Here is a 14,451-nt window from a genome sequence, read left to right on the forward strand (position 1 = left end):
TAGACATCAAGCCCTTGTCATGGTCTGATCATTCTCTCCTTCACATGGACTTTCAAGTCACTTCCACCCACCGCAGGGGGACGGAACCAACCAAATGGTTCCGTCCCAGGCGCCTGATGGACCCCGAAATGTTCCTGATGGAGCTTGGGCCATTTCCTGAGACTCTGGCTCACGACTCGACTGAGGACCTGGTGATCGCCTGGGACAGGGCGGCTACTGCAGCCTTGGATCGCGTCATGCCTTTGCGGCCTCTGACCCGATGCCGATCTCGTCTAGCTCCTTGGTTTTCCGAGGAGCTGAGAGAGATGAAGCGTCGGAAAAGACGCCTGGAGAGCGATTGGAGGACAAGCCGATCTGAATCTGACCGAACACAGGTGAGATCTTATATTAAGACCTACCTAGTGGCGATAAGAGCAGCGAAGTCTAGCTACTTCTCCGCTCTTATTGCATCTGCAGAGAACCGCCCAGCTGCGCTGTTTAGGGTGACCCGCTCCCTACTTCAGGTGGGGGTACGGGAAGATCCCTTAAAGGGTCGAGCTGAGGATTTTGTACAATTCCTGCATGATAAAGTCGCTCAGATTCGGGAAGGCCTGGACTCCGATTGGGTAGATCCAGGGGAGGAGACGGGGGCAGGTCTTGAGAGCGTTATCTGGGAAGAGTTTGACTCTGTGGCTCCTGAGGACGTGGACAGGATTCTGGGCAAGCTTAACGCTGCCACATGTTTATTGGACCCGTGTCCCTCCTGGTTGGTACTGGCCTCCCGGGAGGTTACACGAGCCTGGCGCCAGGGGATTATAAATGCTTCTCTGAGTGAGGGTGTCTTTTCCGCCGCCTTGAAAGAGGTGGTTGTGAAGCCCCTCCTCAAGAAGCCTTCCCTGGACCCGGCTATATTATCAATTATCGTCCAGTCTCCAATCTTCGCTTTGTTGCGAAGGTTGTTGAGAGTGTGGTGGCGCGACAACTACCCCGATACCTGGATGAAGTTGTCTATCTGGATCTGTTCCAGTCGGGCTTCAGGTCACGATACAGCACGGAAACGGCATTGGTCGCATTGGTGGATGATCTCTGGAGGGCTCGGGACAGAGGTTGCTCCTCTATCCTGGTCCTAGTTGATCTCTCAGCGGCTTTTGATACCATCGACCATGGTATCTTACTGCACCGGCTGGAGGGGTTAGGAATAGGGGGCACCGTGCTTCGGTGGTTCTCCTTCTTCCTCTCTGACCGTTCGCAGTTTGTGTTGGCAGGGGGGCAGAAGTCGACCTCGAGGCACCTTATTTGTGGGGTGCCGCAAGGGTCAGTCCTCTCACCCCTTCTGTTCAACATTTATGTAAAACCGCTAGGCGAGATCATCCGTGGTTTTGGGGTGAGTGTTCATCAGTATGCTGATGACACACAGCTATACATCTCCACCCCAGACCACCCCAATGATGCCCTTGCTGTGATGTCCCGTTGCCTGGAGGCCGTGCGGATCTGGATGGGGAGAAACAAGCTCAGACTCAACCCCTCCAAGACCGAGTGGCTGTGGCTTCCAGAGTCCCGTTATAGTCAGCTGGTACCATCACTGACAATAGGGGATGAGATCTTGCTCCCCACAGAGAGGGCCCGCAACTTGGGTGTCCTCCTGGATTCACGGTTATCTTTGGAAGATCATTTGACGGCCGTGGCCAGGGGTGCCTTTTATCAGGTTCGCCTGATCCGCCAGTTGCATCCCTTTCTGGATCGGGACGCCTTGCGCACGGTCACTCATGCCCTAGTTATCTCCCATATGGACTACTGTAATGCTCTCTACATGGGGCTCCCCTTGAAAAGCACCTGGAGGCTCCAACTGGTCCAGAACGTAGCCGCGCAGGTGATTATGGGCGCAGCTCGTTACGCCCATGTAACACCTCTCCTACGCGAGCTGCACTGGCTCCCGGTGGTCTTCCGGGTGCGATTCAAGGTGTTAGTTATCACCTTTAAAGCGCTCCATGGCTTAGGACCTGGGTACCTACGAGACTGTCTTTTGCCACCAATAGCCTCCCACCGACCAGTTCGTTCTCACAGGGAGGGACTTCTCAGGGTACCGTCAGTCAAATTATGTCGACTGGCGACTCCCAGGGGGAGGGCCTTCTCTGTGGGGGCTCCAACCCTTTGGAATGAACTGCCCCCGGAGATACGGAATATCCCTGATCTCCGTGCTTTCCGCTGTGCCCTCAAGACCCTGATGTTCCAAAAGGCGGGGCTAAACATACGAACATGTGAATGATTTTTTAAATGTTATCTAATTCTGGGTTTTATTTAATTGACCAAACTAAGTAATAATTTTAATTAGCAATTTTATGATGTTTGTGTGTCTATATTTTTCTTGACTGTACACCGCCTTGAGTCCTACGGGAGAAAGGCGGTATAGAAATATAATAAATAAATAAATAAATAAATAAATAAATAAATAAATAAATAAATAAATAAATAAATAAATTTCTACTAATAGTAAAATATGGGGAATGAATTAAACATATTAAGATACATAACATAAAATTAAGAATGGATCTTTTAGATACTAAAAAGCAAAGAATCAGGCTTAATTATGAGATAAATGATAATGCATAAATTGGAAAAACTTTTATCGGAACAATGCCACATAATTTTATTTTATTTTTATTTTTTAATTGCAAGTTTGCAGAACAGAGTTATTTCCTATATAAAATAAAGTGTGCTTAACCAATCCCACTCCCTTTTCTTTACTTCAAGTTTTATTCCTGAAACCTAAGAGATTTCCTGCAATACTTATTCTCTTTAACTCTCTAAAGTTGTTAGGGACAAAATGGGGGCAAGTTTGGGATGGAATGGAACAACATGCCATGGCCAACTTGCCACGGGACAACTCACTGTGGCCAACTTGCTGCAAGGCAATTCAACAAATACAAAAGTTTAATTAATTTTGATGGAACTGTGGCCAATAATAATAAAATAAATTCAGCCCAGAAATATAAGTGTTACAATAATTTCAATGAACATGTGGCCCAATAATAAAAGTACCTGAATGAAATGATTAATAAAGCACTGAATTGTTCAGCAGCATGTTGGCCACCACTCATTGTTCTGTGGTGTGTTGTCCTAGACTCAGTTGAGATGGGTATTTCTGACTTTCATTTCTCTATTCATTTCAATTAGACTACTGTTAACTTAGTTAAAAACAAGATAAAAACTGAAAAGCATATAGAAATTGCAGCACCTTTTCAACTGATTACATAATCCAGAAAGACTTGGAGAATATAAATGGTCAGGTTTTGTTAAACAAATTTTATAAAAACTTAACATTATTAAGACTGTCAGTAAATGTTAAGAAAAGGTGTTTGGCGACGTGATATTGTAATAGTTCTACTTAGCTCTAAATTGGCAATTTGTCAGTAGTGAGCTACACTATTACTGTTCTAGTACAGTTATAAAAATCAATCAAATCAAATCATTATACTGTACTAGATTCCACCAGAAATGTATTTTATAATTAGAAACTACAGGTAGTCCTTGACTTACAACAGTTCGTTTAGTGACTGCTCAAAATTGCGATGATACTGAAAAAAGTGACTTACAAACATTTTTCACATTTAAGACTGTTGCAGCTTCCCCATGTTCATCTGATCAAAATTCAGATGTTTGGCAAGTGACTCACATTTATGATTGTGAGTTGCCGTATCCCAGGGCCATATAATCACCTTTTGGGGCTTTCTGACAAAGTCAATGGGAAAGCTAGATTCACTTAACAACCATATTACTATCTTAACAACTGCAGTAATTCACTTAACAACTCTAGCAAGAAAGGTTGTAAAATGGGGCAAAATTTACTTAACAAATGTCTCACTTAGCAACAGAAATTTTTGGTTAGATTGTACTCATAAGTCGAGCACTACTAAAACTCAAGATAATTTGAAAACAAAAAGATAATTACCTGACAATGTATATTCAGTACCCTTAATGTAGTCTATAGTTTCCCAACATCTCTCATCTTTTATGCGAGGAAGCCCATCAAAATTGGTTTTTCTAAATTCAAGTATATAGTGATCAATTTTGTTGTCTTCTTCGGCCATTTGCCATACTACTGTTACAGCATTGTCAGCTACCAGACAGTCTGTTAAAATAATCTCTGGAGCTCTGGGAACTGTTAAATAATATAAGCAAAGAAAACATTGATAAAGTAGAGTTCTAAACTATGCTATAGGAAAATTCAGCTGGAGGAATATAGACTTGATCATTAACACAGCTAGTGATATTTAGACAATGTGACTGCCTTCCAACATGAAACAAAGCTACGAAGTAGATTTCCTACTTCTGGTTTATTATGTTTTATGAACCACAGACTGTAAATCATGGTTTATGGTTTGGTTTATAAATTATGGCTTCTGCAGGTGAATCCAGCCATAAACCACTCATGTTTACTTAGCAAATTTGAATATGAACCAGTCCTCAGACTGCAATGCTCTCTTCTCACTTGAATCAGAAAGGAACTTCAATTTGATTCAAGTGCTTCTACATTTTGTTGGAGAAACAAGAGCAAGTACTTGTAGATTCTCTCAACTGTAGATGTTTTTGAATGCCAGTGCCAAGCATCATCTCTGATTGCTTGAGAAAGATGAAAGACATTCCAAGCAAAGTGAATACCGTGAATGCTTTTAGAAAAATAGGCAGCATTAATAGTGGCTGAAGTTTTGTACTTTTGTGTCACAAATAGAAAGTAGTCATCTAGTTCTGGCATTATTTGTGTATGATAGAGTGGAAAGAAATATGAGAAGCAGCAGCAATTAATGGCAATTAAATGTACATGCCAGTAACCTTTGGACAATTCTGTACTGAAATACCAGTGAGTCACACAGTATAACTTTCAAAATTGCAGTCACCTGTCTCTCAGTTCATTTACATTCCACTGTTTACCATGCTGAATTAAAATTACAGTTTTCTGAATATTTAGAATTGACTAAGTATTTGGGTGCTTTATACTACCAGGCTAAAAGTTTCACCCACAAAATAGTATCAGGTTTAATATCCTGATAATTTTCAACCAACTTTTTGTGAACAAACAGATGCCACAAAAATGTTACTTGGAAAACTGGCTTTGCAAAACTGGAAAAAAAAAACTTTTAAAGCAAAGCTTACTGAAGAGTAATAATTAGGAATAGCCGGCATAAGGTAATAAGATAAAGTTGTGATTCTTCATGTGTCTATTTGGTAATACTTCCATCTCCTAGAATGGATAATAGACTATTTAGTCTCCACTGCCATTTACTCTTTGCTAGCTACTGCAGCTAAATTCTGATATTGTATCAATAGGCATTTTTAAAAATATAAAACACAACCTACACTGCAATATACACAGTTATGAACCTCATTACTTCTCTATTCCCCTCACTTCAAAGATAATTCCAAAACAAACTATGGAAAAAGGAAATTTATTTATTTACAGGTGTATTATATTTTAACTCATTCCTGAAAGCCACATTCTGTTTTTTACCTGGCAAGAATTTCAGTGCCTGAAGCATTTGTCTCTCCTGAGAAAAATCCACCATCAAGTGTGTCATGTTGTCGCTCACTTTAGGTTTCAAAGACAAGCGGAATGCTGGAGCCATTGTGACTCTAAAGTTAGGAATTATAAAGACAGGTCTTTAAACTTCTGATAATACTTAATGTTCTACAGTATAATATGCAAACTACTTGGAAAGTATTTTAAATAACATACTGAAATCTAGAAACGTGCTAAACTACATGTAGTAGCACATTCTCTATGAGTCACTCTTACTGAACAGTTTTAAAGGCAGACAAGAGACAGTAACAAGTTAGTAGAATTGTTTTGGCAACCTTAGCAATCCTGTACCTAGTGCAAGCAATAAATAAAACTTAATTGACAAGTAAATTGCTTTTCCATATACTGTATACTGAGTAATTGGAATAAGAGCAGTTGTTTCATAAATGATTTACTAAAAGTATAAAATTCAGGTTTTTCAATGTTAATTGCATATCCTATTTAAGGATTCTTTGTGGAACATCATTCCCTCTGAGGAAAAGTTGTCTCCCACCCTACTAAAAGGCCCTAATAACGTGGATTTGTCAGCGGGCCTGGAGACCACAAATGGAAATGTAGCCGATCAAGTGGCTGATTTAATTGTATTGTTGCTGCTATGGGGGCTGGGTGTGTATGTGTTAATAGTTTTATTATATGGTGGTTCGTTTAAATTTTTTTAATGTTGTGAACAGCCCTTAGTCAGCTATGCGTGAGTTGGCCAACTATATCAATTTCTTTAATAAATAAATAAATAATCCACAAACTGCCTAATGTATTATCAACAAACTTGTCTAGATGGCAAAAGTGGTATTAATGATTTGGTCACTTGGGAAATGTTTAAGGCTTATAGCCAAATCATTCTCATTCTAAATAGTTTATTTGTAATGAACAGTGACTTAAGTACATTACATTTAACTACAATATCTGTGTTGTATATTAAGGATCAATTGGTTGGTGTATATATATATATATCCCTTGTCTTTACAAATGTAGTAACAAGAAAGCCTTAAAACATATAGGCATGGTTCCGTTCACATAAAGTTAATCAGTCGAAGGGGAGTTTTTACTGCCAATCCTTAACCATCAGGGAAAGTCTAGGATGTGATGCAAGGGGCTGAGAAACCAATCAAAATAAAAATATTAAAATCATCCTCTCTCATTCTGGGTGAGAGCTTTGCAAGCTCCATTGAGTTTTTATTATAAAAAAAAACACAGTAGATCAAAATAATTAACAAACATTACAGTGTGACTTTTAAAGATGTAATACAGGCACTGTGGAATATCTAAATGACATTAGGTTTGTAGAATCTATTTTGGACTAATACATGGCTGGGCAATTATGGTATGAGACCTCAGTTACTACTTAAGTCTTATTCAGGGCATGCTAAATCTATTTTAGAAAATTAGATCACAGGTTTAAAAATATAGAACAGGAAAGTATGATGAGTATTGAAACTATAAAGCTATAAAGAAAGGAGCTTTAAGAAAGGGCAAATTATTATACTGTACTTTGATTGTAGATGAATTAAAAGCTAGAATATTTTTTTCTGGATAGAAAAAGGATTTGGAACTTGCACAATTATAGCAATTGTGTACTATTCTGCACATAATTGAGAAAAGAATGCCACTATTATCTGAATCCCTTTAATAATTCCTTAAAGTTCTTTCCTAAGGCTTGTGTATAGACACATGAAAGGGAACATGAATGTTTTAATTAGTACTGCAGAAGTGCTATGCAACTGTATATATCATTAATATATATTCATACATATGTCTGCACACAAATATGCAAAAATGTCTCAGAAGGGAAATTTATTGCACGAGCAAGCATCTTCATGATTGATTCCAATTGGACTAAGACAGGTTGACAGACTAGGCACTTAACAGATATTTATCTTATGTTTCTTTAGGTTCGTTACATTTCCTTTTTGCGTAATATTCTTAATTTTAAAGTCTTGTTCCTTTTTTTAAGGATGTTCCATAAGACATTTTAAAAAGAAAGCTGTATGTGAACAAAGTTTAAACACACAAATATAAAAAATAATGGGAAGATGGTACTTCTAGTTATCCAGATTTTTGCTATCTAACAGGAAAACATAAAATAGACCAACATCCATTTTATGGGCCATTAGATTTGCTCTATGCTAACTTATTAAGAAGTAAACACATCTTGGTTTGTGTAGATGTAGACATTGTTCATTTTTATCCTCAGTATTCCATGACCTGAATCAATTTAAAATTCCAAATATTATATATATAAAAAATAATCTCATCACCTATATGAAGTACAAATATAAAGAGCAGATGTAGAAAAGTCCTACCTGAAACCTTTTCTAGCAATCTAATTGTTTTATATCAAATTTCAGCTTTCCAGATCACACCAAAGAACCCAAACAAATTGCAATATTTATATCTAGCATCATGGAAACAAACATCTTGAGATCATCTATAGAACCTCCAAATAAATTTTAAATTTCTCCTCTAGATAACAGGCTAACATAGAAAAAAAATGATTATTATCCTAATCACATTTCTGTTTAAATGGTCCTTTTTACAAGGGAAAGTTAACACACACTACAGGCATAGGGAAACATAAGGCCAAACAGAACAGTGCATTGTGTCACCATGCAAAGCATAAACTTTTGGTTGCTTAAATCACATCAGAAAAATGATCTGATTCTAGAATTCTCAACTCTAATTAAGAATAATTGCAAACAGAATCAAATGAGTTTGTACTGTACCTATCCTTGATCTGTCTGGCAGCCTTGAGGTGCATCAGGAAGAAGAGAGAAAAGGTAGTTAATGGTTTCATGCAAGTTTCATCTGCAGTAACATGCAAGAAAGAGTTAGTGAATGATTCACAAGGTCAATCAGAAGGTTATAATTGAAGATTTTGTATCATAAGCCATTGTTAATTCAAATTAGACATTCAGTAATAAGCAACAAAGCCAGTAGGCAAAAACAATTGTACATAATATGCCATCAAATGTCTGGGATATTAAGGAATCACCCAACTCAGGAACATCCAAGAGATTCTTGCTGATTTCTTGGGCACAATAGTTATCAACTGATGTTAGAGCAATGCAAATATTTCAAAAGAGGTAACATGCAGGAACATGTATTAAGCACTCCATTTTGAATAAAACAACTCCATATTCTTTTCAGGCTTGTGTAGCTTTTTGGAAACTGCCCCAACCAACTCCATGGGTCTGTGCATCACAGCAAAAGATATACTGCAGCAGTTTCTGAAGCACCTGTGTAAGCTTGAAAAACAATGGGGCTGCTTCAGCTATTTGGAAAGAGGTACCTCTTACATGCTAAAGTATCTTTTGCAGAATCTGTGCATTCCAAATGAATGCAAATTATCTTGCTAGAGAATTGAGTGAATACCACTTATATAGTTACATATAAACTTTATTTTTTTATCTGTACAATCAAAATATATTCTGCAATTCAAAAAATATTATTACTTAGTTTTGGACAGAAAATAATATATTAACATATTCTGGTTGTGAAGTAATTATTATCTTTTGAAATAGTGGAACAGAAAGTGGAACAAAAAATTGGAGTAAAAATGTTAAAACTCAGCCCGATAAAATTTGAAGTTGAATTTAACATGTAAAGAATTACTGATTCTTTTTTTGTTAACCTGTAATTCTCCTTAGAAGCATGTGGAAAAATTCTCAGATTATAATTCAATATAGATTTTGCACAAATGCATATTTTTATAGAACCATTTAATATAAGGGAAAAAAAGAAATTGCTACAATTAGTAATTTCCTCTCTGAATATTTGATAGAACATTCACTGAACAATTAATATGGAGTTCACTGGACAATTAATATGGAAAACAAATATGGAGAACTTGCACATACTCAAAAGCTGGTAATCTGAAATAGTTTGGATTTAAAAATGCTAGTTACTATGGATCTCATACGCACATCTTAATTTTCCTGCACAGGTAGCTCTTGACTTAAAACCACAATTTACCCTCAAATGTCTATTGCTAAGTAAAGGAGTTGTTAACTGAATTTTGCCCCATTTTATAACCTTTCTTGCCACAGTTGTTAAGTGAATCACTGTAGTTGTTAATTTAGTAACAAGGTTGTTAAGTGAATCTGCCTTCCCCATTGACTTTGCTTGTCTGAAGCTTGCAAAAGGTGATTACATGACCCCGGGACGCTGCAACTGTCATAAATATGAGTCAATTGTCAAACATCTGAATTCTGATTACGTGACCATGAAGATGCTAGGTACAAATGTGAAAACGGTTGTAAGTCACTTTTTTCAGACTGTTGTAAGTTTCAATGGTCTCTAAATGAACTGTTGTAAGTCAAGGACTACCTGTACCTGCCACCCACAAGTGCACTAAGAAATGCGATATATTTCAATGAACTCCACTTCTTAGCAATGTAAATACTTTCTCTGTTAGAGTCAGTGCTGTCAGTGGCACCATTGCCTGATTTGTAAATGCTTGTGAACTATTTTCTTCTTATGTTTCCAGCTAAAATAATTATTTTATGAAGTTTTTATTTGTTATGACTACACCATTACCCCCCAATTTAAGCTTCCTTATTGAATAAATATTTAATGGAAGATAGATCTAAAAAGTGGTTGACTTAATGTCTTTAGCTAGAAGAAAAATGATATGCAATACATATACTACTACTTCAGCAGGTAACTATGTACAATGGCCATGTATTTCATGGTAATGTCATAAAGATCAATCATTTCTGGTAGTCAAAGCTAAAGACTAGCAATAAAGTAAACACAATAGAACTATGAAACTAAGTTTCTTGCCAGATATTAACTACAAAAGCAACAAGGATAAAGATCCTGCTTCTCCAAAAAGATTTCACGTATTTTGGAAGCCAAACAAAGTGCCTATTAACAGACAGGCATCACTGGGTTAAGCTCAGCAAAAGGTTCATCAATAAAGAAATTGCTGAAGTAGCAACATTTCAACACACATTCATAAATTCAGTCTATATTCTTTGGATCTAAAGCTGTTTAGCAATTATAAAAGGATGGGATAACGGAATGTAAAAACCATGTTTTGTTGACAAGCATGAGTAGGAATGGGGAAATACTGTAATCAGGCAGCCAGAAACATGTTACAATATGGGAAAAAAAATATGAGTTATGTGGAATTTTAAATAAAGAAAGGATGAGTTATTATGGAGAGCAGAAAGATAACAAATGAAACTTGAGAAAGCAAAGAGTAAGTTTTACTATTTACGTCTTTGCTTTTCATTAATTTACAGGAAAGCAACTCAGACTTATAGCTCTCTTTTCACATAACAAAAGAAAGTCAGATACCAAGGTTGGTATTTTGATTGATTCAGAATTATTTCAATTATTCATTTTAATACATTCTTGTTTGCCTTAGTTGAGAACATTCAATATATACAAAGAAATGATAAAAAAAGTACAACTAACAGGATTCAGAGCCGATTCAGCATTGTTAAATATAAATAAGATGAAAACACAAAAGCACTGAAAAGCTAATAAGAGAAATTAAAAAAATTAAATGTGGCAGCCTCCTATATTGCTAAGATAAATTGATTCTCCAAAAATAAATTATTCTTTGCATTTTACTCCTAGTTTGCAGATTTGCCCATTGAGCTATAAATATATGATTTCATAAATGAATAATACTGCTAACCTTATTCCTTTGGGTTAAAAAATGTATACAATTATGCAGATATATGTATTCTAAACTTTCTAAACTGTAAGGCATTTTGACTAAAGCAAAACAAACTAATTCACCTTTTTAAGATTTAAAATCATATTATTTTATTACATATATGAAATATATTTTGGGTTTCAAATCTCGTCATTTTATGAATTCTGTTCTCATGAGTAAGTTTAAATATGTTCCCTTGAAATACATAAGAATGAAATGTTTTAAGAGATGCTAGTTTGTCCACAAAGTTTTATTATACACTACTGAATTAACTGCAGACAAATGATATTATATAGTTTTTATCTATTTTTTGTTCATGTCTGGCAAGTTTTATACCTTAGAAAATTCTTCGGACTCTTTTATATCCAACGATCGTGCAGCAAACTCCAGCAATTCTTCAGAGTTTTCCAGGGCATTACTACATTGACTAAGCTGATTCTAGGGAAAGAATATGAATGAGTTTAATATGCCAGCCTATTCATATCTATTTCACTCCTTTTTCCAAATTTGTTTATTCAGAAGAATAAAGGGTTCTTCAGTCCAGTGATAAAAGCATAGGGGTTTTTTTTATTTAAAATGTTCCAAGGTTGATTATTTTATATAAAAAAAAGCTCAGGGAGTTGTAAAATCTTAGTAGTTGATGTAAAAGTTTAAGCAGCTTTGTCATGTAACAAGTTTATGGGGACTTGTTATCAACAAAAAACAAAACTAGCCCAGATGGAAAAGCATATATTTGCAAATATCAAATACTGTATAGGTAAATTTCCTTTATCACATTTACCATCTCTTTTTTCACTGTATTTGTCCAAACACTAAAAAAATACTAAAAATAAACCCTCCTGTAATATACCAGCCTTATTTATATTATTTTATGTTAGCAATTTATTTCAAATAATCAAATATTTGAAATTCAAATAATCAAGGCAACATATAGAAAATACTGTTTACTATCACTCAATCCTATGGGACTGCCCTTGTAAATTTAATTTAACTTACCAAATAACAATTTAGTCCAGAACTTAGGTAAAGATTTATCTTCTGCTCTAACATAAAAATCATTCAGAAGATTACGACAAAGCTAGCAGCTTTTGATTTGATTCCATATGGCTATTCCAAATTCCCAGCAGACAACCTTTTTTTTATTATTTTTTTTATTATTGAAAAAGTTTTTCAAATACAAATTTTTCCCCCTTTTTTCCCCCCTCCTCCCTAACCCCCCCTCACCCTCCCCTCCCCGTGGCTTCTCCAAAATAAAACCCAAGTTAATAACAGATTATATAATACTTTACCATCCTTTTATTCCACCCCCCATATACTGACCCTTTCTTTCTAACAATATTATTATATCTCCCTTATACTATACATTTCAAAACAACATTCAACTGTAAAATTATATAATAAATTCTAATTTAGCAATTTCATCTATTCAACTCATAATCTATCCATTTCCACCTCCCCCCTGCATATATCTCTTAAATTTACCTATTTCCACCCTTCTAACAATATCATTATATCCCCCTTATACTATACATTTCAAAGCAACATTCAAAACAACATTCAGCTGTAAAACTATATAATAAATCCTAATTTAGCAACTTCAACTCATAATCTATCCATTTCCTCTTCCCCCATACATATATCTCTTAATTCAAATCTTTTACGTATATTGATATAACATAACATCCCTTTTCCTAAACTAAACAATCAGTAAGCTAACCTATCTCGACCCACTTTCCTACAGGTCTACATACATAATATTTTCAATATCTTTATTCTTCTGCCCATTCCACTAAAAAAAAAATTATTTACATATATATATAAAATCCTCAATTGGCTTTAAATTTGTAATCCATATGATATCTTCTGTAATGTCTCTCAACTGGATTGTGAATTCCATTACCCATGTTAGGGTAACATCACATCCTAATTCCAACAGTATATTCGGTATCTTCAATTACCATCTGCCCCCATCAATAATAAGTGTTTTCATATATAAAAAACCACCTGAGTGACTTTATATTTATATTCCATATAGTGTCTTCTATAATGTCTTCTATCAAGATTATTAATTCCAACCACCATGTTAGGGTAATAGCCAGATCTTCTGCATGCCCCAATCCCATAGTTCTCTTGCCTTATAGCTCAGCATAAACGTAATCCATTTGTCAAAGAATCCAAAATAGAAAGTTCCAATCCACTCAATTTAAGGGCATCTTCCACATCCCAGGAGTACAGCACTGCAGAGATCTGTCACTCTCCTCAAGATAATATAAACCAATACTTTGCCTCAATTATATTTCTATATATTCAATCAGCTCTTAAGTAACTGGCATTACACTGTTGTTTGGTCTAAAAAAATTTATTTTTGTAGGACCTGCTTCTTCTTTTCTTAACTTTTTGTGACTTAAATCTCCATTCTGGTTTCTTTTCTATGAGTTGTGTATCAACTGTTTGGTTTCCATGCTGGTCTATAGCTTGATAAGTCATCACATTAGAATCCAAAGCCGCCTTTCTTGTATTTATAGGTAATCCAACTGTAACTGTAACTGCACCCAGCAGACAACTTTCTTAATATGGAAACTGTACTTGCCTAATCTTAAATTTAATCACTGATTTTTGTTTCCTTATGTTAAATAAATGTGATCAAATAATTAACTATTTAAAACAGTGATTTCTAAGGACTATAAGAAAGCTTTATGACAGATATATAACATGAACACCTGGCTGTGCTGGTTGGCTTGGGGACCAAATGGGGAAGTTCCACATTGGAGGTGGCTGCTAGATTGATTGCGGACTCCAGCTCGCCCCCCCTCCATCTTTTTGTTTATCATATTGATATATTATTCTCATTGTGTTCGTCATTGTTTATTTTATTGTTCTATTATTCTATTTCTGTTGTTTACACTCCTTTCATTTTTGTACCTTTTTATTATTGTAAGCTGCCTAGAACAGCCCTACGGTGAGATAGGCAGCAGATAAATTTAACAAATAAATACATAAATATAAAGTAACAAGTTTATTCAACCATTGACAGGAATTCTCCTGTTTATAGTTCAGTCTGCAGCCTGAAAACGGGGGAAATTATATTTGTCATCTTTTTCCAAGACAGTTTGATACTTGAACTGTCTTGCAAAATGATAATTTTTTATAATAATTTCCCCTATCCTAAGGGAACAATCTCAAACTTTTCTATTGTTGATATTCTATACAACCTACTCTCCAAACCTCACAA

General features: G+C 35.7%; 1 protein-coding gene across 7 annotated transcripts in view; it reads right to left on the bottom strand.

Moving 5' to 3' along the window:
- FSD1L (fibronectin type III and SPRY domain containing 1 like) overlaps positions 1-14,451 on the bottom strand; it is a 44,505-nt gene that overhangs the window by 18,596 nt on the left and 11,458 nt on the right. For 5 of the 7 annotated variants that reach the window (XM_034410661.3, XM_034410659.3, XM_087886404.1 and 2 more), the window contains 4 exons: positions 11,556-11,657; positions 8,275-8,297; positions 5,486-5,607; positions 3,929-4,138 (listed from right to left, as the gene is read on the bottom strand). In XM_034410661.3, the coding sequence (XP_034266552.2) occupies positions 3,929-4,138; positions 5,486-5,607; positions 8,275-8,297; positions 11,556-11,657 (457 nt within the window). The remainder of the gene's footprint in view (positions 1-3,928; positions 4,139-5,485; positions 5,608-8,274; positions 8,298-11,555; positions 11,658-14,451) is intronic. The other 2 variants (XM_087886405.1, XM_087886406.1) reach the window with 1 other exon arrangement.

This window comes from Pantherophis guttatus, chromosome 2, assembly GCF_059756535.1.
Source record: "Pantherophis guttatus breed Tessera chromosome 2, ASM5975653v1, whole genome shotgun sequence".
Taxonomy (NCBI): Eukaryota; Metazoa; Chordata; class Lepidosauria; order Squamata; family Colubridae; genus Pantherophis; species Pantherophis guttatus.